This window comes from Pan troglodytes, chromosome 5 (genome assembly GCF_028858775.2).
Source record: "Pan troglodytes isolate AG18354 chromosome 5, NHGRI_mPanTro3-v2.0_pri, whole genome shotgun sequence".
In the NCBI taxonomy this organism is placed as follows: domain Eukaryota; kingdom Metazoa; phylum Chordata; class Mammalia; order Primates; family Hominidae; genus Pan; species Pan troglodytes.
Window position 1 is genome coordinate 120453845 of NC_072403.2, and position 27090 is coordinate 120480934.

The following is a 27090-nucleotide window of genomic DNA, read 5'->3' on the forward strand; positions in this document are numbered from 1 at the left end:
CGGGTGCTGTGCTGGAAAGTGTCCAGGGTGCCCTGGGATCAGAAGGTCAGAGAAGGCCTCTGAGGAGACAGCTTTTGTGTGTAGCCCTGCAGGGCATGGGGCCCAGCTGGGTGACCCTCGGGGCAGAGCATTCTAGTCAGAGGGAAGCTGGCACAAGGGCCCAAAGGCGGGGCTGTGTTTGGGGTATGGGAGGAACAGGAAGAACATCTGTGAGTTGGCAACTAATGGCTTTTTTCCCCAGCTGGGTAAAAAGTATTATTAAAAACCCAATGTATCTGGAATATTGTAGCGGGTGCTACTGCCACATCCCAGGCCACCACCTGTGGATTTTTGTTTGTCCTTGAGAGCGATCTGGTGAGGCCTTCACCCTTCCTCCTCCCTCTGTACTTTCCCCTGATGGGTGTCCCTCTTTGATGGCATCTCCAAAACTTCACCTTATCACCTTTTCTTGGTCCTTTTCCTCTTGCTGCCATAATACAAAAGCCTGTACCACTGAGCAGAATGCCACCTCCTCCAGGAAGCCTTTCTCAGTCCTAGTCAGCATGAACCAGCAGTAAGCGTCTTTGACTCCAGTCTCCCACAGCACTCTGTGAGTATTTCTCCAGCAGCTCTTGCTTCTCTCTACCCTGGACTGTATGGCATGTCTTGCAAACACTTCCCTCATCCCAGTACCTCAGGCAGCCTCAGGAATGGGATCTGGGCTTTATTCTTCACTGTGTCCCACCTATGCTGGGTCCGAATGGGTATCTGCAAATTATAGAGCTTATTGGCTGTTCACAGGCAGTTCGTGAAGCCAGTGTCACGGAGCAGCTGAGCTTTGCTCACCCTGGGTTAGGCATTTGGGAGGGATAAGAAGGACAAGGCACAGCTGTTGCTCTTAAGAAGCTTAGAAATCTCTGATGGTGGGGGCAGGCAGGTAGGCAAGGCCAGCACACTGACAGTACCAGTGTGGGGCAGTGGTCGCCAAACTGAGGCAGGAGGGGCACACCACAGAGCACTTGACGACCACGGGTACTCAGCAGGAAGAAAGCACAAGAAATTCTATTTTGTTGTATTAGTGATCTGAAAAATTAGAAATAAAAATTGTTTTACTCATTTTTGCCATCTGGATGGTCCTTAGCACCTCTCTGTGTCCATTGTGAGCCAGCCATGGTCTAACACCTTTCATCCCCAAGGAGACGTGGCATTCGTAATGCTGAGGCCTTGAGGATGGCAACATCACTTGTGCACTCACCCACAGTGAGTCACCTCACACTACAGTTTACGTGCTACAGGATGTTATGGACATAAGTAATTTTATAAAGACAAGACTTTAAGAAATTTTTTTAAACTTTTTTCTTTCCCATTAACTTTTACAGAAGGCACAAGATCTTTATAGCAGAATCTTTACAGTATTTTGTAAATGAAATGGTAGGGGTAGGGGTGGCCATGACAATCTTTTGTACCACATAAAGGGTTTTGGATTGCTCATGGCAGTGTATTAATGAATTGTTGGACTTAAAGATGAATTATGCACTTTCTTTGAAAAACAATTTTTAAAATCCTTGATTGTCCTAAATTTGCCAACCTTTCCTATAGGAAGTGGTTCACTAGTATGCTACTACAAGTATTTTAAAAATTAGTACTTTCAAGGTATGGGTGATGTTATTTATTTATTTATTTATTTTTGAGACAGAGTTGTGCTCTTGTTGCTCAGGCTGGAGTGCAATGGCATGATCTTGGCTCACAGCAACCTCCGCCTTCCAGGTTCAAGTGATTCTCCTGCCTCAGCCTCCTGAGTAGCTGGGATTACAGGCATGCACCACAACGCCCAGCTAATTTTGTATTTTTAGTAAAGATGGAGTTTCTTCATGTTGGTCAGGCTGGTCTTGAACTCCTGACTTCAAGTGATCTGCCCGCCTCGGCCTCCCAAAGTGCTGGGATTACAGGCATGAGCCACCACACCTGGCCGGGTGATGTTTTTTAACAAGAGTGAGAAAGAAGGGCCCTTATAACATCTGTGACTGCTGCTAGAAAGAGAACATCTGAGCATCTCTGGAAATGTTGCATCATGATGTGATTTGTAGCCAAAAATTATATTAGGTATTATTTATTTTAAAACTCCCACATCTGCACACAAAAGGATAATAAAAAAAAGACTGAACATCTGTACACACATAAATTTCACAACTTAAATGAAATGGATTTATTCCTTGAAAAGCACAAACCACTGAAACTCACCAAATATGAAACAGATAATTTGAATAGCCCTATAACTATTAGGGAAATTAAATCACTAACTAAAAACCTTCCAAAAAAAGAAGTCTCCAATCCCAGGTGATCTCACTAGAGAATCCTATCAAATGTTCAAAAAAGAAGTAACACCAAGTTCTACTCAATGTCTTTCAGAAAATCTCAGTCTCTTCCAGAGGTAACACTTCTCAATTCATTTTATGAAGCTAGAATTACTATGATACACAAACCAAAGACAGTATGAAAAAATAAAGCCAAAGATCAATATCCCTCATTAGTGTAGATACAAAAATCCTCAGCAAAATATTAGCAAATATAATTTAGCAATATATAAAAATAATTATACACCATCATCAAGAACAGTGTATTTCAGGATGCAGGGCTGGTCCAATCTAAGACCCAGATGAAGGCAAGGATGTCTATTCTCTTAACTGTTATTCAGTATAGTGGAGTTGAGGTTCTAGCTTGTGCAATAAGGCAAGAAAACACAAACAGATCAGAAAGAAAGAACAAAAATAAAAAACCTATCCCTATTTGCAAGTGCTATTATTGTCTATGTAGGAAATTGAAAAAAGTCTACAAAAAGTTTCTAAAACTAATAAATTCAGCAAAGTCATAGGATACAAGATAGACATACAAAAGTTAAGTGTCTTTCTATATATTGACAATGAATACATGGATACTCAACTTAAAAATATGATACCATTTACAATTGCCAAAAAAAGAAAAAGAAAAAGTACTTTGGTCCAAATCTAACAAAACATGTACATGATTTGTATGCTGAAAACTATAAAATACTAATGATAAAAGATCTAAATGAATGGAAAGACATACCATATTTATAGATTAGAAGACTTGGCTGGGCATCTGTAATCCTGTAATCTCAGTACTGTGGGGAGCTGAGGCAGGAGGATCACTTGAGCCCAGGAGTTCAAGACCAGCCCGCACAACATACAGGACCTCCATTTCTACAAAATATATATATATATTTTAAATTAGCTGGGCATGGTGGCATGTGCCTGTATTCCCAGCTGCTCTGGAGGCTGAGGTAGGAGGATTCCTCGAGCCTGGGAGGTTAAGGCTGCAGTGAGCTGTGATTGTGCCACTGCACTCCAGCCTGGGCAACAGAACAAGTCCTTGCCTCAAAAAATAAAATAAAATGATTTAAAAAATAGAATAGAAGACTCAACATAGCAGAGATGACAATTCCAAAACTGATATATAAAATCAATGCAATTCCTATCAAAATCCCAGCAAGATTGTTTATATATCTGGACAAGATTATTATAAAATTTACATAGTTGGGAGGCCAAGGTGGGAGGATCATTTGAAGCCAGGAGTTTGAGACTAGCTTGGACAACTTAGTAAGACCCCCATCTCTACAAAATTTTTTTAAAAAATTAGTCTACTATATTGGCACATGCCTGCAGTCCCAGCTCCTCGGGAGGCTGAGGGAGGAGGATCACTTGAGCCTGGGTGTTTGAGGCTGCGCTGAGCTATAATCATGAAGCTGTACTTCAGCCTGAGTAACAGAGCAAGATGCCATCTTAAAAGAAAAATAAAAATTATATAGAAAAGCAAACAAAAAGCTAAAAAAGGTAAAACTATTGAAAAATAAAAATAAAGTGAGAGTAATCACTCTACCCAATTTTAAGACTTATAACTATAGTAATCAAGACTGTGTGGTTTTGGTGAAGGGATGGTCACAGAGATTAATGGAGCAGAATAGAGAACTGGAAAATAGACCTACACAGATATGTCCAACTGATTTTTAGAAAGTTGTAAAAGCAGTTCAATAGGAGAAGGATAGGCTTTTCAACAAGTGGTGCTGGGACAACTGGATAAACATAGCTATCAACAAAAAGTAAACAAATCTCTACCTGGAAGTCATATCTCATACAGAATTTAACTTAAAAATCAATCACATACTTAAATGTAAAGTGTAATTGTTGAGGAAAGAATAGAAGAATATATTCAGGATCTATGACTAGGCAAAGAGTTCTTAGACTTGACATTTAAAACACAACCCATACAAGGAAAAACTGATTAACTGGACTTTATCAAAATGAAAAAGTGCCCTGTGAAAGACTGCTGTGTGTTGAAACAGTACCTTGCTTTTCAGGATAATAAAATACCGTCTAAAATGAATGTTGATAAACTACTCTAGAGCAGTGGATCTTTTAAGTACCCACTTTGCAGACCAACCCTTAGCGTAGTGTCCAACAGCCAGTAGGCACTCCACAAAATGTCAGTGGAACTGAATGGCTTGTCTCCACCACACGCTGACGGTTCTCTGTAGCTGAATGGAGGGTGAGGGGACCTAAGGAAGAACATACGATGAAAGCCGCAGGTACATGCCTTTTACATTCTCTCTCCTGCTTTTCCTCCTCTTTCTCCTCCCTCTCCCTCCTTCTCTCTCTTTTCCCTTTCCTCTCTCCCCTCTCCCTTTATCTTCACCTTTCTCCCTTTCCTCCTTCCCTCATCAAACCTCAGAAGATCACGGAGCATGGGAGTTTGAAGTAAGGAGTACAGGAAATGATTGAAATTTGCATGTATGCTCAGCTCACAGCCACCAGATGGCAGGAGGAGATCAGGAAATTCAGGCAAAGCCCTTCTGCTCCAACTTAAAGAAACCACAACCAGCCAGCACCTGGCCAGCTTGCTTTTCTGGGTAAGTGACTATGTACAGAAATATTTTTTGTTTTCCATAACTCTCTGTAAAGCAATACCAGGTGCTGGCCAAAGCAAGTAGATGCTGTGTAATTTGATAGTGAATGTACCCATAGGAAGGGACAGTGTGTTTCTGCTTCTCCTTCCCTCTGCCTTTTCTTTCTGCATCTGCAAAATAGGGGTTCTGGTTGTGACCTGCCTCACTGTGATAAGTCCGCTGAGAGATAAAATCAGCAAAGTGCCCTGTGTGCCACAGATGACAGATGTTTTTCTAGGAAGAATGGCATCAGTGCACCATGTGTGTCTGACCACCACCACCCACAAGGAACACATGAAGTGCCCTGGTACTGTGGTAGCTGTGAACCTTGGGGTGATCTCTAAACATGCTTCCAATCCTGATGTCATTCTTTAGCTAAGTAAGACAATGACACCCACTGAGTTACACTCACCAGAAAAAGTTGCCCCATGACAGGTACCAGAGTCAACGGAGAAAGATATTTTCTTGGTAAGAATGGTTCTGGGAGGGACAGATTTGGAGCCAGGAGCTGTAGGTGAGATTTCAGCCTCGCTCTAACCAAGTCTGACCATCCAGCCTCGCTCTCCCACCTGCAAATGAGAGTGATGCCTGTCCCTTAGCAGAGATGATGTGGAAGCACTCATTCTGACCTGAATAGACTTGGTATATATACCATGTGTGGAAGTTAGAGATGTTTCCTCCTCATTCTTCGTGTTGAATTTCACCCTTTTCTGAGGATATCTGAGTGTCTGCACTAAGGAGAGGTGGAGTCCACAGGCTGAGAGGTGCCTCACCATAATAGAAGCATGCCGAGTAGGCACTGTCTCAGGCCAGCTGGTTGACCAGTTTTGTCTTCTTTCTCCTTCTAGTGGGTAACTTCATCCTGTTTTACAAATATCATGGTTATTTCTTGGCATATTAAGCTGTGAGATGAGCAATGTAACTGGAGTCAATGTATGTTTTCATTTTAATCAGGAAATTCTTGAGACTTCACCAAAGGTCTTTCTGTTCCCATACTGTCCCTCCAAATATCTTACACATGGCAGATAGGAGGTAAGATTAAAAACAAACGGTAGGAGATGCTACAGTTACTATGATGAAAGCCCTTGGAGCAGGCGGCAGAGTGCTCAGGCCTCGAATGGGAGTCAAGGGATCTGGTTCTCCAGGTGCAGTCAGGGACAGCCTCAGACTGGCCCTTGGGAAAACCAGAAAACCTGACCTGAAAACACGCCCTTCTTCAACAGCAATGTTTTCTGGAATGAGCACTTGGAGAAAGTTTGGTGGTTCAAAGGAAAGGAACCTAAGGAACAGAATGAAAGTGAAGGCATGTCATTGGTCAAAACAACTTTGCAACAAGGGAGGCACTGGCGGAGGCACCTTCTAGAAGTACACTGGAAGCCTGAAGAAGGCTACAGTCCAATGCACAGCCCAGCTGCTGGCTTGCAGCACAACTTGCTGCCTCCCGCCATGTGGCTGAATGCACACAGGGGTGCCCTGACACTGGCCATTTTGCAAAGATCCAGGGGACAATGGCAGCTGGTAGCAGCAGGAGTGGGGAGCCCACAGCAAGGGGATTAATGATGATCCACAGGGACCCCTGTGGAGAGATGTCAAACAGCATCTGCAGATGATTCTAGCAAGTACAGCAGTAGCCAGGGGTATTAGCAGTATTAGGATAACATGTGGCTCAGGTTGCAAAGTGGACCAATCCACCCTGGTTAACTGTAGGGTTCACTCAGGCAAAACAATGGTGCAAATACCACTGAGGCCTCCATTGACAAGACCCAGTTTCACCTCCCAAGATTGTTGTGAAACATCATCCCTTCAGGAGAAAGATGCTCCAACCTTGGGTCTCATCCCTGAGGTGAATCCCTTTTCAGCAACTATTCAATTTTTTTAAGCTATGCAAGATTAGAATAGGGTGATGGTGGTGGTTATAAAACTCAGAATAAATATTAAGCTTTATTATATAGCTCATCTCTTCTTTAAAAGGGATATTTTTCTCCAATGTGAATCTTTCCTGTGACAACAGTTATAGGTCAAGGAAGGCAGAACTACAAAGACATTAAGTCCATTCTCTATTAGGGTAGAATTCCCTTGCTGATGCAAAAGTGCTGGCCTTTTTTTCCTTAGCCTCATCCCCAAAGAAAAGGAAGCCAGGGATATGGGCATGGACTAATCGGCAGTCAGGAAAAAAAAAGAGCCATTGATAGTTTTGCCCAACTTTTGTGCACAAGATAGCCCTTTTTAATGTCAGACGGTTTCAAGGCATCTCCCATGATTGCTTTTACCCACTGATTGAGAAAAATTCATAATGATAAATATTTATAAGGCATATAAATACCATTCAAAAATAGTAGCACATGGTTGTGTGAGGTATGGTTTCTCAATCTCAGGCAATGTTTGGAGGCCACTGGCAGAGCTGTTGTAACAGCTCCAGGAAACCCAGAAGGGAAAAAGGCTAAGACACATCCCTTCCCCGAAGAACTCCACCATCTGGTTTTTAAAGAATGGGCCTACATAGGGCTTAGCTTCACAGCCTTGACATTAGCATGGCATGCATGGGGCAGACAGGGACCTGGCACTTGACAGAATGCTTTCTCCGCAGGGTTCCTCTGGAAGTGTTCACTGCTAAATAACTGAGGACTACTGAGGAGAGAGGAGGGGAAGAAAGGGGAGGTGGGGGATTACCATAATAAAACTGCAGCCTGATAGGCCAGCAGCTGCTGCAATGAGCCCCCCACCCCCTACCCTAGGGGAGCCAGACTGGACAAAAGCATGATGATGGACCCATTCTCTTACCTTAGGACCTCAACTCCTGACATTAGCATAGCCTGGTATAGAGCTGAGGACAAGTTCGCCCCCTGCACTCCCACGCCACATCAGGGTAAAGGCCAGAACACCTGTGGTCAGATGCTGTCTCAGGACCCCAGAACCTCAAACAGGAGAGGAGCAGGTGGCTGTGAGTGGTTCCGTGGCTGAGGTCTTCCTTCAGAACCTCTCCAAGGCCCAGCCGGCTAGAGAGATGCAAGCCTTGTGAGATAGGAACTTAGCCTGAAGCCATCGATTGGGCTATATTACAGGGTCATTCCAGCACTTTGAAAAACAGATTTCACTTCTCTACCTAGAAATTAGTCCTCTTATCTTGGATACCTTAGAGGGAAATGGTAAAGAAAAAAATTAATCAGTGACCTGATCCTCCAAGCCCAGCCAGTGATCAGATTTTGGTTGGGGATGGGGGCAGTCTGTTTCCCACCCCCTGCCATCCAGGAGGAGCTCTATAGTCCAAGGCTTCTTTTTGGGAGGGCAAGGGGTTGCCATGTGAGTGCAAGCAGGTACCCTGGCTAAGCACAGAAGAACACAAGAAAAATTTTATATTTTATGTTCAAGTGAGGGGTAAAGTGGTAACTATGGGAAGGAAAGCTAATTGGGGCAGATTATAATAAATCACAGATCACCAGGAAGTTTGAACCCACAGCTGGATGCAGGTAAAGAAAATGAGGTCTTCCTAAAGAACATCTCTGAAACACTCTAACAAAAACTAACAAGAACCGGTTGCCTTATGGCAATGCCAATTCAGCAGAAATGAGGATCTCCCAGAGCAGTAGATTTTCTATGATTAGAAGTCAAATGAGTCCAATAAATTAATTATAATATTTTTCTCTCCTCTTTTGCACTCAGGAGCACTTGGCATCCTTTATCAGGGCCATGATTACATTAGGTACCTGCAAAAAGCTTTGATACAAATAATCTGATTTTCTATAGCTCTGATGATTTGCTGATTTGGTAAAAGGTCAGAGCCTGCTACCAATGGCACCCTCTGTGGTCAGGAACTGTGGCTTAACTACCAACTGTTTCTTGTGCCCAGTGATATCATAGATATGGGAAGAGTTCAAGGATTAAACCTTCCTTCCTCCCTCCCTCTCTTCCTTCGTTCTACATTTATTGAGTGCCTGCTATGTGCTGAATATACAAAGACCAGTTAGACACAATGCCTGGCCTCAATGAGCTTCCAGTCTAGTGAGAAAACAGCCCTTGCTAAAAAATCAGCTAAGTTCAAAGGTTAGAAACAGCTAAACCATGAAGAAATAATGAACATTCACAAACATGTAAACAAGGGAAAACACAACAGCTTTGTGGAATTTTACCTGTCAGTGATACAGGCCAGAAGTTTTGCTTGTAAATTGGTGCACACAGAGGGTGTTGGGTAAATGCTTGTTGAAGAAATTCATTAACATAGTCACAGAAGCTAGCCCTAGAAAGTACGTCTGAGATTCTCTAGTTCAGCACTTTCATTTATAAAAGAGGAAACTGAGACTCAGGGAGGTCAAATGTGTTGGGTGAGCCAAGGATGGAACAGGGTAGAGCAGCCACATCTCCTGGTTCCTGTGCCCTTTCTCTCACATTGATTCCTGACCTGGGCAACATGGGCAACCTGGGTCTTCAACATGTGCTTTTCTGAAAAGGGATCGGGAGACAGACTTTACCCTCTAGTAGCTCAGAGTAAGAGAGGAAAGATCCCACTGCAAAAGGACTTAACAGAACTAAATGAGGCTGAGGCTGTGAGAGAAGGAAGTGGGTTTCTCAGCATTCAACAAGACAGAATAAACAGTTAAAGGTGGCTGGGCGCGGTGGCTCATGCCTGTAATCCCAGCCCTTTGGGAGGCCGAGGCAAGCAGGTCACCTGAGGTCAGGAGTTTCAGACCAGCCTGGCCAACATGGCGAAACCCTGTCTCTACTAAAAATACAAAAAGTAGCCAGCGTCATGGCGCACGGCTATAATTCCAGCTACTTGGGAGGCTGAGGCAGAAGAATCGCTTGAACCTGGGAGGTGGAGGGTGCAGTGAGCCAAGATCACGCCACTGCCCTCCAGCCTGGGCGACAGAGCAAGACTCCAACTCAAAAAACAAACAAAAAACAGTTAAAGGAGTATCTAAGAGAAATCATTTCTAACAGGAGAATTGTGGTTCAACTGGGCTAGTGCAGCATGACCCTCCAGCAGCATTTCCTTGGGTGGTAAACTTCGTTAGTTAAAGCAGAGTGTCTGTGAGGACAGAGCCAGGGCCTGGTCCCCAGTGAGGGGCTCATGTGGGCCAGAGGCAACATGCCTCCAACCCGATCAGTTGTCTTCCAGGTGAGGATAAGGGGAAGCAGGGTGCAGGGATGGAGACTGTAGCAACATGGGGAGAATGTGGTCTTTACAGTCAGCCAGGCCTAGGTTCAAGTCTCAGCTCTGCCAGCACCTTAGCTGGGAAATCTCAGGCCTGTGGCCAAACTTCAATCTCCTCATTTATATAATGGGGATACAATTATCTCCTTTATAGGGATGATTTTATAATCCTTTATATTATGATTTTTATGATGATTAAATATATATATTCAGAAGCTTCTAGTTATAGGCACTACTTCTTAGTAGGTATGCAGTAAATCTTAGTTAAATCTGAATTGTTTAAATCTATCATCACTAAAAGAAGAAAACTTAAACAGCCCAACAATTCCAAGTGCTAGTGAGAATGTGGCCAAGTAGATACTCACACAGTGCTGTGGAGAGTATAAACCCTACAGCCACTGTGGAGAACAATCTGGCATTGAGTGATGTAGAAGATGCATAGGGCTATTACCCAGAAATTCTTCTATTAAGTATATACTAAACTTGAGTCAGGCATGGTGGCTCACATTTGTAATCTCAGCACTTTGAGAGGCTGAGGCAGGAGGATCACTTGGAGCCAGGAGTTCGAGACCAGCCTGGGCAACATATCGAGTCTCCATCTCCACAAAATTAAAAATAAATAAATAAGTAAAAGCGTATATTAAACTCATGCACATGTGCCCAGGAATGTTTAGAACAACAATGTTTGCAATTGCTCTAAACTGGAAACAGCCCAATTAGCCATCAACATTAGAATAGATCAATAAAGTATTATAGATTAGAGATAGATAACTATTCATATAATGAAATATCATACGGCCATGAAAATGAACGAATACAGCAACACACAGCAACATAGGTGAATCTCAGGAACATAATATTGAGAAGCAGCAGCAAGACACAAAAGAACACATGCAGTGTGATACAATTAATATGAAGATCAAAAACAGGAAAAAAATGAGATTACAGTGTTTAGGGATGCAAACACAGCAAGCTATAAAGAAAAGCAAAGAGATGATTACCACAAAAGTTAGGAAAATGATTACTTTTAGGGAGAGAGAAGAGGGGTTTGTTTAATTGGAAACAGGGAGTCTTGCTCTGTTGCCCAGGCTGGAGTGCAGTGGCACCATCATGGCTCACTGCAACCTTGAATTCTTGGGCTCAAGTGATCCTCCTAACCTGGCCTCTCAAAGTGCTGGGATTACAGGTGTGAGCCACCGCACCAAGTCGAGAGGATGGTTTTGATGGGGAAGGGCACTCCAGGGATTTATAGGGGAATAGTAATGTTCTATTTCCTGATCTGGGTGATAGTTACACTTGGTTGTTCTCTTTATAATAATTCATTAAACTGTACTGTTAACATAAATGTTTTTCAGTTTTCTATATGCATGTTATATTTCTTTTTTTCTTTTTTTTTTTTTCTGAGATGGAGTCTTGCTCTGTCATCCAGGTTGGAGTGCGGTGGTGCAACCTCTGCTTACTGCAACCTCTGCCTCCCGGGTTCAAGAAATTCTTCCACCTCAGACTCCCGGGTAGCTGGGATTACAGGTGCCCATCACCATGCCTAGTTAATTTTTGTATTTTTAGTAGAGACAGGGGTTTCACCATGTTGGCCAGGTTGGTCTTGAACTCTTGGCCTCAAGTGATCCACTTACCTCGGCCTCCCAAAGTGCTGGGATTATAGGCATGAGCCACCGAGCCTGGCCTATATGCATATTTCCTGATAAAAAGTGAAAAAAAAATGTGTATGCTGAAGAAGGAGACAGAAGCACCATCCTCAAAGATGTGGGACAAGTAAAAAATACAGGTGTTTTATAAAATATTTCTTTGTTTCATTTTGGATAAGTTGAAAGATGCAAGGTTAATAAACATTTTTTACATATGAGAGAATAAAGTAGCACTAGGTAGGATACTATTAAAGACTTCTAGACAGAATTTTCCAAGCCATCTAACATTCTCATCTTCTGAGTATTTCTTGAATCCAGAAATTAAGCAACACGACATATAAATTTTGACCTGGTCTCATTCCAATATTAATGTACAACAATTGTGAAAAAGTGGAGAGGGACTAACTGAAAACATATATAGACAAACTAGTTTTTATGCTTTTGTGAAAGGAATGCAATTCTCATTGTTCACTTGGGGATCAATTAGTTTGACAAGAATAATTTTTTTATAATATCGAGTTTATAAGAGGGAAATGGGTCAAGATGGCTGCCTCTTTTGGACTGGGCCTCACGGAATTCTTCTGCCAGTAGTTTTCTTCAGATCTGATTATTTAGCAGGTAAAGAAACCTGATTTTGCTACTTTACCCAGAGTTTTCAGATCTGGGGGACTGCTGACAGTGGTTTTTGAGGCCACTGACATTTCCTATAGCCCCTACTCTGCTGTCCATCCACTGGAAAAAGGCGAGCCTGTGCAGGCCACAGCCTCTCTGGTTCCCAGGCTCCACATAGGTCACATGGACCCTACTGGTCATGGTTGTCATGACAACCTACTCCCTCTTCAATAACATATTAATATTTTCGTGGCACAAGTGAAAAGAAAGGGCCCAGCTCAAACCTCATCTTTTTACCGAATGGCAATATCCCCAGAAACTCCAAGAGGGGTTTCACTTTCCATAGAAAATAGGAAGGCCTGACCCAAAGTGACTGGATTTGGTCAAGTTCCCTAAATAGGATGAGAACCACAGGGATTGTGTTTGTTTATGGAATTACTCACTTGGCTTCATTATTTGTTTCCAAAATACAGATTTCATAAAAGTCATTTTAAGTGTAAAAAAAAACCCCTTCAGATTATACATTTGAGAAGTGAAGTTGCAAAAGGACTCTTGATACTGTGTGAATGTGTGAGGTTCAGATGTTATGCTTTCATAAAATAACTTGTGTTTGAAGGCCTGGAGACTTCCTCCTCACAGATGTCTCACTTAGTGATTCTGTCACCTATTTTGGTGGCTTCAGCTGTCTCTCCAGAAATGAGCACAAGGAGCCCCTAAGGAGACACAGATATGGGATATTAAAGGAATGTGAACTATGCCAGGGAGTGGGAAAGGAAGGGAGGTAAGCCTTTCTAACACGTGGAGCAGAGCTGCTTTCCGAGGAAAGTGAATCTGACCCCCAGCCAAAACCACTTCTCTGGTGAAAACTCCGAAGGTCTCAGGCCAGATGACTTGGACACCATCTCTCGGAGTGGGAAGACGAGGCCTCACAAGCTTGTCCCACTAACACCATGAGGACCTCTACTCTGAGAGACCACCAAGTAGGGCTCAACCAGGACCTGAACTGAGAGAAACGTTCCTCCAACAAAGGAAAAATTTTCTTCTGAGACAGTTGAACCATCGCTAATGGATAGCATTCAGACTCAAATACACTATCTTTACAGTGGCTGTGGTAGCTTGACTTGGTACTTTTCTTTCTTTGTCTACAGGTAAACAGAACCCAACGCAGCTGGAGAAATGAGAGGAAAGGGTTCCCCATCTGTCCATGGGACTGGCCTTTCCCCCATACTCATGCTCTTCTATGTGTGCCGCTGTCTTCTGACAGGGGCAGGAGAGGCCTTGCAAGGCTGAGGACTGTCATTTAGCTCCATTTCTTTGTTTCTTTACTTCATTCTGTGCCCCTGCTATTAGTTGATCTTCTTGTTGACTCTTTACTGGGTTATTACACCATCAACCAGGGTCATTTACACTGTCCTAATATCAGGACCTATGGTATTTTCTACGTCACTGGAGCCTTTGCCTTCCCCGGGCACTCTACGTGTGTCCTCACCTAGAGGTTTATAGATTTATTATAAAGAATATTACAAAGGATACAGAAGAAGAGGTATAGAGGGCAAGGTATAGGGGAAGGGGTGTGGAGGTTCCGTGCCCTCCTGGGTACGCTACCCTGAAGGAACCTCCTTCTGGTCAGCTATCTGGTAATTCCTTTACTTAGCAGTTTTCTATGCCAAGATGTGCAGTCACATGCACACAGGCCTCAGGCTAGCTTGAAAATTTTAGACTGATGTTTACATCAGAGTCGCAAAATTTGCCAAACATTTTATTTTTCCTCTGCTGTCTTCCAGTTTCACAGGTTTACTCCATTTCTAGATATGGATGTGGGAGGAACAATAATCAGATTTAATGTCCCTGGAGCCCCAAATCACATCCTTTGGGGGGCTTTAGTACCAGGTTATTCCAGGAAACTTTACACATAAGTGGACATGCCAAACCAAACCAGGGAGATGCAATGTATTGTGCAGAGTAATGAATGATTCCACATGGCCTTGATTTCTTTGAAGTACCACTTCAATTTTTTTTTTTTTGGGTAGGGACGGAGTCTTGCTCTGTTGCCTAGGCTGGAGTGCAGTGGCACAATCTTGGCTCACTGCATCCTCCGACTCCCGGGTTCAAGTGATTCTCCTGCCTCAGCCTCCCGGGTAGCTGGGAATATAGGCGCGTGCCACCACACCTGGCTAATTTTTCTATTTTAAGTAGAGACGGGGTTTCACTGTGTTGGCCAGGCTGGTCTCGAACTCCTGACCTCATGATCCGCTCGCCTGGGCCTCCAAAAGTGCTGGGATGACAGGCGTTAGCCACTGTGCCTGTCCCACATCAATGTTTTAAAGTAATTTGTATTTAAAGTTCCAATTACTAAGCATTTTATTTATTTATGTATTTATTTTTGAGAGTCTTACTCTGTCGCCCAGGCTGGAGTGCAGTGGCATGACCTCAGCTCACTGCATCCTCTGCCTCCCGGTTTCAAGTGATTCTCCTGCCTCAGCCTCCCGAGTAGCTGGCATTACAGGTGCGCACTACCACGCCCAGCTAATTTTTGTATTTTTAGTAGAGATGAGCCTTCACCATGTTGGCCAAGCTGGTCTCGAACTCCCGGCCTCAAGTGAACCTCCCGCCCCTGCCTCCCAAAATGCTGGGATTATAGGGGTGAGCCACTGCGCCCAGCCAGCATTTTAAATAGATTTTCTAACAAGTGGACATGGACACATGCTCACTTCACAAGTTTTTGCAAGATGAGAAATGGAGTAGATGGACCACTTACAAAGCTCAATGCCATTTGCTGGAGGCCAGTCAGCCGGAAGCATTGCATTAATTTTGATTTTGTCTTCCTTTCCTCTAGAAGAGATTGATTAACATTTACAACAGGAGTTTTTACATTTACATTTTAAAAATGTAGTCACAACTCTCATTCTTACTGCTGGGTTTCAAAAAAAATTGAGTACTTTGTTTCTAACTTCCTTCAATTGACAAACGATAACATATAGTGTTTAGCCTGATCCCTGTGTCTTCAAGGACATAATATCTAGCTGGGAAGAAAAACAAAGAAGTATTTTGATTTCAAATCTACTCAGTTGTTTTTTATAGACTCTTGTTCCTTTCTTCTATTTTCAAACTTCCTTTTTGTTTAAATCTATTAAGTACACTTATTTTCTGTGTCAGCTTATTCTCATACCCAAGCCTTTGTGTATCTGACCTTACATTTTGTTTCTGTCTGCTCTTACTGGAGCCTTGCTTATTATATGTTTTGTGTTTTCTGATTATGATTATGGAAGTTCTTTGGGGCCTAGGCTCAAGATAGCCCTCCAAGAGGATGTGTCTTTCCTTCTGCCAGTTGTTAAAAGCACCACAAACTGGGGCTCATGAAGTTTTTAAAATAATTCCATGGTATCATGAATTTTGGTCATAATATTACATATGGACCACACCATAGTTATGAATTTTCAAGGAAGAATATTTTTTATACTCTTTTATTCAGGACTTTGATCAAGACAGACGATTTTTCCTGGGATCCTCTTCTGCAAAGCCAGTTAATTTCACATTCACCTTTACTTTGGCCCTTTGGACTTCTGGTTTTAGGGGGGTAGAGTCTTCTTATTCTCCTGATCTTGGACAAGACTGAGGATTTATCTTCTGTGTCCCAGACTCTGCACACCTATCAAAGTAGAAGCTCAAATGTTGTCAGATTTTCTAGGAGTGTGCTCACTTCCCACCTTAACTTTGTTTTTGGTCTCTGTTGGTTTCTTCCTTTTTTGCCAGCTCAATAAAATCCATTTAAAAAATTTTAAAAATCTTATCCAGCTTTAGTTTTCATCAGGAAGTTTGTTCTGGTTATTTGCTCCATTGTGTTAAATTGAAGTACTTTAAAAACAAGGTTAGATAATGTATAATCAGTTGCTAAGCAGAATCGAGGTACAGTTTCTCCAGTGCTTCTGTTTCCTTTACTTTCTATTCAGAACAAATCTTCCTCCTCAGAATGCAAGACAGTGGCTGAGTGGAGTAGGGGCAATGGTGTGCTGGCAGACTGGCCCTCCGAAAGAAGAAAAGGAAAGAAAAAAAAAGCAAGCAGGCCTTGATGGATTTGCCAATTTCTGTGATGTAAATACTCCCATAATAGTCCATTTTAAACTACCAAGATGTGCACAGTCTTCTCTCATGAACTGGAGCGGGTCAATGCCACTATGAAGGTAAAAGATCCAAATCAGGGTGGCTAAGTCACCCAGAGATTGGTGGGGAGAGCCTGATGAGGAAGAGGTGAACTAACTAGAGCACATACCAGCTAACTGTTACCCTGTGGGTACAGTGCCAGTGTTACCATATCTTCCAATTTCTCAAGAAGAGCTAGAAATCCAAATTTTAGGTGAAATCTCTTCCTTTTAAATGTTGGCAACAGACTAAGAAACTTTATTTTTTTTTAAGAGATGGAGTCTTTCTCTGTCATCCAAGCTGTAGTGCAGTGGCACAATCATATTTCACTGCAGCCTTGAATTCCTGGACTCAAGTGATCCTCCCACCTCAGCCTCCCAAGCACCTGGGGGACTACAGGTGCATGCCACCACACCTAGCTAATTTTAAAAGATTTTAGAGATGGGAGTCTTGCTATCTTGCTCAGGCTGGTCTTGAATTCCTGACCTCAAGAGATCAAAAATTTAAAAAACACCAGAGAGAACCAAAAACTAACCCTATTGGGGCAGATTTGGCCAGATAACCACTAGCTTTAGACAGGTTGGGGAAGTGTCTCGGGTTATGTTTGCTTATCTGGTTCCAGCCCCTTTTCTCCAGGCCAAAAGACTCACATAAAGCCCCCTTTCTTTAGGCCCATTTTGGAGAGGCAGTGCAGTACTGGGGAAGAGGAGAATGCACCATGGACTCAGAATTCTCAGTTCGAATCCTAGGCCTGCCACTCACTGTGTGACCTGAGGCAAATCCTGGTAAAATGAGAGGGATGGTCCCTGCTGTGGTAGGTTGTTCTAGAAACAAACCGAGATGTTTTGTGTATGGAAGCTGCCCCCTGTGTGTAGTCAGTTCATGGATCTGTCCTCATTCTAAGCAGGAACCAGAGAGTCAGAGCTGAAGGCAAATGCTGGCATGTGCAGCACAGAGACCTCTATCTCAGGGTTCTCAACCTTCACTGCCTTAGATTCACCTGGCAAATATTTAAAAACAACAACAACAACAATCAGTCAATGCCAGACCCTGACCTCAGAATTTCTAATTCAGTTGGTCCAAGGTGGAGCCTGGGCATGACTATTTTTAAAGTACCCCCTAGTGCTCTAATACTCAGTGCTTTAGATTCATGATTTCAATTATCCCAATCCTTCCAACAATCTTAGAAGGTATTCTCATTTTAAAGATAAAGACATGAGGCTTCATGATTAAGTAATATCCCAAGGTCGCATGGCTGGTAAATGAGGAATCAGACTTAACTCAGAGCCTGAATTCTCAACCCCCTGCCACTTAGCACTATTGTATGTACCTCACATGGTCTTTGTGAGGTCTAAGCACTGCAAATAAAGTGCTTAATTCAGGACCTGCAACTTACTGACAAATCAAGGTTGGGTAATGACAAATATCATTATCTCCTATTACCAAAACAGAGAATTCTTCCCAATTTCTCTTCTATCCAATTCCATTTCAGGTAAATGTTCACTCTTTTTTGGAACCCCGGCTTTTTTTTACCCTGCAAGCATACATACTTGCCCTCCAAATGCATCATCGTAACAACCTAGGGGACGCTTTGCCAGGGTTTGTCATGCCAAGGGAAGAAAGGGAAAGAGAGAGGACAGGAGCTGCAGATACTTGTGGAGAGCGTGGTGATGAAACCTGTCTGGAATGATGCCCCAAAGGGCGAGCCACAGCTCATAGCTGTTTGGTACACGGTGTTCAATAAAGACACACTGCATGAGAGTAATTTGCTGAGGAGAGGGTAAGCAGAGAAAGGGTCTAATGAGGGTGTCAGACATAGACTGGGGAGCAGCTATATCAGATGGGTCACATACTCGTTAGGAACCTCATCCTACTGGCTTCCTGTCTTCATTGAGATGGACACAGAAGCCAACCCAAGAGGAAAATGTGCACTTGCTGAAGGGCAGTAGGCTCAGTTCCTAGAACGTGGGCTCTGGGGTCAGAGGGAGGCTCCAGCTGGCCTAGGTACAAGGAGAACTGGGCTAGCACACAAGTGCTGAGTGAGTGGTGTTTCCTCAGAGGGAGAGCCCTGGTCTCTACCACGAATCCCCTCACAACTAGGTGTTTGAAATGGTGATTTTACCCAGCTTACTTAGGTAAACATCTTAAATTTTGTCCCTCCAGTGACTGGATTTGCAAAATAGAGTGAACAATCACCACCTTAAATTATTAATAGAAATAAATAGGATATAAAATTGTTCAATAAGAGGTGGGAAAAGTTTTGACCAAAAATTCTGCCTTGAAGGGAATGCTGGCATTTCCTCTCAATTAACAACCATAACTTCTGGTAGGAAGAAATGGAGAAGGAACAAGGAGGCCTACAAGAGGAAGGCAAAGGTCGAGGCAATTTGTGGCTAAAAGAGAACAGTCTCTGAGATTCAACCTCTTAGTTCTCAAAGGTTTGCCCATATGCACAAATTACAAGGGTAAGGTGCACATTTACAAAGCTGCAAGTTTATAGTCACTTCCAACTGAAGCTTTTTGATCTTCAATTCACTTGAAACTTACCCAACACTCTATGTATGACCTCTTGTATTTGTCTTCTACTGTTTTTTTTTTTTTTTTTTTTTTCCTTTGTGGTGAGGGAGGGAGGACAGGGCCTCACTCTGTCACCCACGCTGCAGTGCAGTGGTACAATCATGGCTCATTGCAGCCTGGACCTCCTGGGACCAAGCGATCCATCCTTACACCTCGGCCTCCCATAGCTAGGACTTCTTGTATTTTTTGTAGACACCTGGGTTTCGTCATGTTGTCTAGGCTGGTCTTGAACTCCTGGGCTCAAGGCATCCTCCTGCCTTGGGCTCCCAAAGTGCTGGGATTACAGGTGTGAGCCACTGCACCCGGCCTTCTACTATTTTTAAACTTGCAATATTTCTTTTTAACATGTTTTATACCCCCAAGTAACATGTCTTATACCCTCAAGTAAGCTCTTTGAGGGAAATGGCTTTATCATGTGCCTGCCCCCCCATTCCTCACTGTGAAGTGAAGCTCACAAGGCTCTGTTAATCCACTGAATCTTTGACTCCTCCACTCTTTTGGAATGCCCCTGGGATATGTGTTCTGTAAATGGACACTCAACATGTTTATAGTGAAAATCTAATGGCCGAGAGCCCAGCCACTGTAAACACATTCTTTCTACTTTTGCAGGTCTGCACTCTAATGACAAAAGATTGCTTAGATTTAGAGAAGAAAACGTGTGGATTTCTTCTACAGTGTTACAAGTATTTAAAGCCAGCAACGAAAATTCTTGGAATTTTATGCTGCATCACGATGCGTGGCCCTGGGTGATCTAGCCTCCCAGTTCTTCGTGCAAAACTGAATACCAGCTTTTAACCACCACCATACCCAACCCGCACCCCAAGCACTGGCACTTGAAGCCGAGTTGTGGTCGTACATCACCATCCACACTCCCAGGCTGTAAACCCAATGCAAACCCGGGGCTTCTCAGTGGGACAGGCCTACAAGGAGAGGAGAGGTGCCTCGTGAGGAGGAGCCACCGCAGTAAGCAGTCAGAGCCCCCTTCCCCAGACTTCCCCTTCCAAGGGCAACCCGAAATAGCAGAAACGCTTTTATATGTGGGCAGAGCCGCATGCCCACGAGACAGGCACATGTGGACTGCGGGCATTCGGTACAAGGAAGCGAGGACACAGAGTACGTAGGGTGCTGAGGGTCCACCTCGCGGCCAAAGTATGTGTGCCAGTGAGTGTGTGCGCTTGTGAGATCTGCTCTAGAAACCGTGGCCGCGGACTGGCGCGGCCTCCTGGGCGAAGCACAAACAGGAGGCTTTGTTCCCTGAATGTGAGAATGAGGGAGCCGAGCTGGGCGCAAAGACGGCGGCGTTCCGCGGCGGGAAACCGTCGTCTCCGCCGCGGCTCGGGCAGCGCGCGAAACTCTCAATCAGGTTCCCCGGCCCGGGCCGCCGGCTATGCCAGCGGCGCGCAGTGGGGACAGCCTGGCTGTCTCGCGAGCAGCGCCCGGAGAGGCCGCGCCGCGGGCCCCGCCGCGTCCCTCCGCCAGCGCGGGCGGCCCCACGCGCCCGCCACTCGGCAGCGCAGCCAGCGCCACATTCCATTTAAAAATAACACCCACGTGCGCTGGTAAACAAGCGCGCGCGGCTACCAGGGCCGCGCGCCCCGGCCCAGTGTGTGCGGCGCGCGCCCGCCCTCCTCCCGCACGTGTCGGCCGGCGCCGCTCAGTCCCCGCCCCCTCGGCGGGTCGCGCTCCGCCCCCGAGCCCCCAGCCCCGCCGCTCCGGGCCCTAGCGCCCCCTACCCCGCCAGGCGCGCCCAGTCGAGTGCGCTGCAACTTTCCGCCCCCGACGCCTCCTCTTCGCTGGCAGACCCACCGCCCCAAGTCGGCTGCCTTCCTCCCGTCCGCTGTCCTCTCGCGTCCCCCCTTGAACCCTCCCACCGCCAGCGCGCGAAGGATTGGTTTCTAGTGCGCCCTCTCCCTTTTTCCCTCTCCTCTCTCTCCTTCCTTAGAATTTTACTCGATTGTTTATTATTTGCTGGGGGGCGGGGGCGGGGGGGCGGAGAGGGGCGTCTGGGGCCTGGAGACTGGTGGCCGCGGCCAGTCAGCGCGCGGCGTGCCTTGACGAGTAAGCGGCGCAGCGAATGGCGACGCGGCGGAGAGCTCCGGGGTCACGCGCGTGTGGATACGATGACATCATCTGTTTGTACGCGTCGAACTAGCTTGGTGCAGGGGCGGGGCCGCGCGTCACTTGAGTGACGGGCGCTGCGCAAAGCCCGGAGCCCGGAGGCGGCTGGGCGGGCTGGCTCTTGCGTACGCTGGGCTGGACCTTTTTGTGTATGGGGTCGTTGAGAAGCCCGCTTCTACACTCTGAGCTATCTCCGGTGACTTACAAGGATTTTTAAAAAAATATATTTATGAACTAGTGTGTAGACTTTTGGTGTGCATGTCGCGTGTGGTGCATTCGTAGAGTACAAATAAACGATTTGGGGCACGGATCGTAGAATAAGGACTTGTGCAGATGTTTTTCGTTTAACCTAAAGGATACGTCTTTTTTTAAAAGTCAAAAATGCCCACGTAGCGGTTTTGTCGTCATTTACAAATTAGATTAAAATTATTTCCCCTTCTCAGTTGTTCGGAATCTGCTCTTGAATGTAGGACGGGGGTAAATTTGCATTTCTTCCGGAGTTAGTTACACCTCTCCCCCGTTTGCCATGAAACCCATGAAAAGTGAAACACGACTGTGGTCCACCGTCCGAGGTGAGAGACTCAGTGCAAACCTTTTGGTGCCTGATCGAAATCTGTGAGCATCAGCTTATCGAAGTTCTGCAGGCACCAACATCTTCGCCGTTCAGTATTTCCACACCGCGATAACCCTGCCCATCTTGCGGCCAGCATCTTATCTCGGGTGTTACCTGGTGTCGCGTTCTAACAGGGAACCGGACACCGGGGCTGGCCCAGAGCCCGGCGGGCGGACGCGCAGGCCAGGGACCCCCTGGTACCAGGCGCCCTGCCCGGAGTCAGGGAGGCCACGCCGCTGCGCTCCTTGGAGCGTAGGAGGCTGTGCGCTCCTGCCGCTCCCCCTTCTCCCTCCTCTCCCTCCTCTCCCTCCTCTCCCCCCTTCTTCCTCCTCTCCTCCCTTCTCCCCCCTCTCCCGGGCCAGCGCCGCGCTTTGTTGTCGTTGAGGCTCTCGGGAGGGAGGAGGAGCCCAGCGGGGACAGCAGCGGGAGCCCGCCGAGTCCCGGCCCACGGCGCGCGCCCGGACACCCACGCCCGCAGCCCCGCGGAGCCGGGCCGCGCAGGCGCGCGCGAGCTCACACACGCGCACTCACACACGCACGCCCGCCGCGCGCCCGGCCCGCCGCCCAGCCCTCCCCCTGGGCGGGGACCCGCCCGCCGTCAGCCTAGGTTGAGGCGCCCTGCGTGTGTCTATAACTTTGTGCTGCTGCCGCGGCCGCCCTGCTCGTGGAAGGGAGGAGGAGGAATGTGGAAGGCGGCGGCGCGCGAGCTGACAGGCGGTTCCTCGGGCGGGCTGCGGCGACGGCCCGAGCGCTTCTCCTTCGCCGAGGTTGCGCGCCCCCTCCTCGCCGTGCCCCGGGCCCGCGCGGGATCGTGCGTCGTCCCGCCGCGTCCCTGAAGGGAAGGAAGCGAGGTAGGCGCCGGAGCCGTGCAGCGGGCGGCCGCCTTCCCGGTGACTCCGGATCTGCTTCCGAGCTGGGCCGGGCGCTTCCCTTTCCCCTCCCTGAGCCGCGGTGTGCGCGCCCCCCTTCTCGCCCGCTAGTGTTTTTAAAGGACTCAGGGGAAGGGGGAAACTGTCAAGATGGCAGCAGCGGGAGCAAGGAGGTGATGAACGTGCTGGTCCGGGTTTTCTAGCAGCCCGGGAGACTTGGCGCTTCCCGACCTGTTGGAAGATTTATGTTCCGACTCGCTCCCTCCCCCGGATCCCGACTGGGAAGGGGGCGGAGGGGACGACGTCCGCGAGAATGCAAACCACACAAAACCCCGAAGTGGCCGTCCCCGCCGGGCTCGAACCTCTGCGAACACCCGCTGGGCTGCTGCTCCCCCTTCTTTCTGTCTTTCCTTTATTTTTTGGAAGTGACAAGGGCCCATCTGCGCCCAGACCCCCGTTCGCCCTCTGGCCCGCGGGCGAAGAGGGGAGAGGGAGCTGCCCGCGCAGTCCCCGGGCTCGGGCCATTCGACCGGGTGGGGGGTGACGGGGGGTCGTGGGGGGTCGCGGAGGCGGCCGGGCCGGGATAAGGGGAGAAGAGCCGAAGACAGCACAGACTTGAGCGGCGGCGCCGCGGGAGGCACTAGAGCGGGCCCGAGCGAAACATAAACAAACGCACGCACACCCGAGCTCGGGCTCTGACCGCGGCTCGGCTGCGCCAGCTCCGGCCGCTGCCCGCTTTAAAGGCGCGGCCGCCCCTCCCCCGGGCGCCCCTCCCCCTTCTCCCCGCCCCGCCGCCTAGCCCGGGAGGGACCTGCGGCTGGGCGGCGGGGGGAGGGGGCTGCCCCGCGCGAGGCCGTCGATTCGCTCGCGGCTCCCTCGCGGCCTGGCCGGGGGGCGGTGTCTGCTGCGCCAGGTTCGCTGGCCGCACGTCTTCAGGTCCTCCTGTTCCTGGGAGGCGGGCGCGGCAGGACTGGGAGGTGGCGGCAGCGGGCGAGGACTCGCCGAGGACGGGGCTCCGGCCCGGGATAACCAACTCTCCTTCTCTCTTCTCTCGTGCTTCCCCAGGCGGCGGCGGCGGCGCCCGGGAGCCGGAGCCTTCGCGGCGTCCACGTCCCTCCCCCGCTGCACCCCGCCCCGGCGCGAGAGGAGAGCGCGAGAGCCCCAGCCGCGGGCGGGCGGGCGGCGAAGATGGCAGAGGCACCGGCTTCCCCGGCCCCGCTCTCTCCGCTCGAAGTGGAGCTGGACCCGGAGTTCGAGCCCCAGAGCCGTCCGCGATCCTGTACGTGGCCCCTGCAAAGGCCGGAGCTCCAAGCGAGCCCTGCCAAGCCCCCGGGGGAGACGGCCGCCGACTCCATGATCCCCGAGGAGGAGGACGATGAAGACGACGAGGACGGCGGGGGACGGGCCGGCTCGGCCATGGCGATCGGCGGCGGCGGCGGGAGCGGCACGCTGGGCTCCGGGCTGCTCCTTGAGGACTCGGCCCGGGTGCTGGCACCCGGAGGGCAAGACCCCGGGTCTGGGCCAGCCACCGCGGCGGGCGGGCTGAGCGGGGGTACACAGGCGCTGCTGCAGCCTCAGCAACCGCTGCCACCGCCGCAGCCGGGGGCGGCTGGGGGCTCCGGGCAGCCGAGGAAATGTTCGTCGCGGCGGAACGCCTGGGGAAACCTGTCCTACGCGGACCTGATCACCCGCGCCATCGAGAGCTCCCCGGACAAACGGCTCACTCTGTCCCAGATCTACGAGTGGATGGTGCGTTGCGTGCCCTACTTCAAGGATAAGGGCGACAGCAACAGCTCTGCCGGCTGGAAGGTGCGTACCCACCCCGGGCTGGCAGCAGGACCCGCCGGGCCTCCTGCGCAGCGCGAGACGCGTCTCGGATTCGTCGGAGTGCGCTTGCGGGCTCCAGGGCAAGGGGTTGGCAAGGGGAGCCTCCGCTGCGAGGCTTTGGGGGTTATCTTTGATCCCCGGAGTCGGGGCACCTGGGGACGGTCTCGGAGGGGTGAATGAGGCTCCCCAGAAGCTTGGGGCATGGCCAGGTGAGGAGAGGGGGCAGGGGACGCCGGCGAGGGAAGGGCGAACGGACAGGAGTACATTTGCTGGATTCTCAGGACAGCACCGAGGAGGTAGGTCCGCAGCCAACTTTGGAGTAGAGTTTACCGTAGTGGGGGTCTGGTGCGGGCGCTGTGGCTGGAGTGAGAGGTGTGGGGGTGTTTGGGACGCAGTGTCTGGAGGAGGGGTTGGATGTGTGGTTTCCAGTCTGTCGCAGGAGCATGTTGCGTCGTCACTAGCTGAATGAGAACCTTCGGGTCCAAGTTTCAGCTTGTGGGTGTTAACACCTACAGGCACATCGATCCGATTAGAAAAAGCAGTGGTTGCAAACCTTTTCCTGGACGGTTTCCTTTCCTTGTCTATATTGATACCTTTTCTTCTCGGAGATGTCGCTCCAGTAAACCTGCTTCTGACTAGCTGCTTCTGAAATGTTCTGGGGCCTCGAACCGGCCGGTCTGGCCACCTCAATCCAGACTGGCTGCACCCGCTGCTCCCGCCGAGACCTGGATTCAGGCACTGTTTGAGGGAAGGGCTCTGGTGTGGGGGACGCGGGGCCTGCGCTTCATTCACTCTGGCGTTTGGGAGGAGGTTTGGGGGCTGGGCCGGGCCGTAATGGCTTCTACCTGTAAATGAACCCGAAGAGAGACTCTCTACCGTTCCTTATCATCCTCTTGGGGCACGGGACACGTGGTAGGGAGAGAGGTGTGGAAAGGCCTATGATGTAATGACTTCCTGCAGTTGGGTATCCAAAGAGATTAACTCCTCTGCCCTTGCTGGCCTGCTGATATCCAGCTGCTTTCCTCTTCCTAGGCACCTCCCTGGCCCCTTCCCCCAAGACAGTGTGTGTCAGTACCAGGCCAAAGAGTCCTGTGCGATTGGAGATATACATCTCTTATCAGCTGCTCATATTTGCAATTTAGCTTAGATTTTTGTTTTGTTTTGTTTTATGTAAAAGAAGTAGTTGCTTCCTCCTTCCCTTCCTTCATTGTCATTGGGGAGCCCTCTGTCTTCCTGGGTTTCAGGAGGTATAAAAATAAGAACAGTTTAATCTTAGTGGAGAATTCAATGGAAGCACTGGAGACGAGCCTGTAGATGAAAAAGTTAAAGAACTTAATGTAGAGAATGTTTTATTTTGCTTCTAGAAAACCCTTGCAAAGTTAAATACGGCTTATATCAGAGAGGCTTTGTATTAGATACTTTAAAAGCAAAACACGTGTGCTTTGATATTAATCCACAAATGTGTCTCATTTCTTTTAACAAATGCTTACATTATGAGTCTTATATTTGGTTTAATTTAATTGCTTTGTAAAAGAATGCCAGGTGTATGATACGAGAGTTCTTTACAGAAAGGATGAAAGTTAGACAATTCCATTTGAAAAGAGCACTAGTGTGATATGTTTTAAAACTGGGTTTCCAAGTGGATGGGAAGGGTTAATCCGTGTATAGTATCAGGAAGGCATAAGCGGACAGGATCTGAGAACATGGATTTGGGGGTTCGAAATGTTTTTCAGATTTCTCTCACTTGAAATTTAGTCTTGCATGTTTGAATCTGGTGAGGAGAATACGTTAGTTAAAAGTTAACTTTAAACTTAGTTAAAACGTTAACGTAGGAAGGCGTTTTCACCTTTCCTGTGATTTTTAAGGTTACAAAAATAATTTAATTTCACAAATAATATTTCTTGTTATTTTGTTTATAGTTAAATATAATAAGTTTAATGAACTTTATTTTTGGGGGGAAGATTTACAAGAGAAAATGGTATTACCAAAAGTAGCCGCGAATTGAGATTGGGCTAGATACATTTTCATATAGTTTGTAGGACTTGCAATACAGATTTTGGGACTAGTCATAAACTTTATGGTTTTATGTCATCGTTTTTTTGTCTTATGGTTTTTTTTTTTTACCCTTCTCTGCTATCTCATTTCTCTTCAACTAAAATCTTAGAAAATACTGTAAATTGAAATTCTCAAGGCTTAATATGCTTAATACAGGGCACACATTTTATGATTCTTTTTACCTTAAAATTTTTTACCAATTCCATTTCTGAGTGTCACATGGCAACTAATCCTTGACGACTAAAGGGATATAATTTTGTTAGAGTTTTTATAAGATGATCTTCATCAAAAGATGCAGCCATGCAGGAACTTTCAAATCTTTGATGATGGAGAAGGCCCTTTGAAACTGGAGCTGGTTTCATATTTTGATTATGACTAATAGGCAACCTTTTTTTGTGTGTGCTTGTGGTTTAGTGGAAGAAGAGGGAAAAGGGAGAGGTCAGGAGCTAATTGTGACCCATTTCCAAGTGTCCAAGTTTAGGAGTTGATTCTTGTCATGATTAGTCATTTTGGAAGCACGCATGTGCATTTAAACCACACTACTT

General features: G+C 47.3%; 1 protein-coding gene across 3 annotated transcripts in view; it reads left to right on the top strand.

Annotated features, from left to right (window-relative positions):
• The first annotated feature begins 22389 nt into the window (after nt 1-22389).
• FOXO3 (forkhead box O3) overlaps nt 22390-27090 on the top strand; it is a 125551-nt gene continuing 120850 nt past the window's right edge. The window contains exons 1-2 of one of the 3 annotated variants that reach the window (XM_016956082.4): nt 22390-22645; nt 23729-24472. In XM_016956082.4, the coding sequence (XP_016811571.1) occupies nt 23852-24472 (621 nt within the window). In that variant the 5' untranslated portion in view covers nt 22390-22645; nt 23729-23851. Of the gene's footprint in view, nt 22646-23510; nt 24787-27090 lie in introns of those variants that run through there. The other 2 variants (XM_016956084.4, XM_054686186.2) reach the window with 2 other exon arrangements.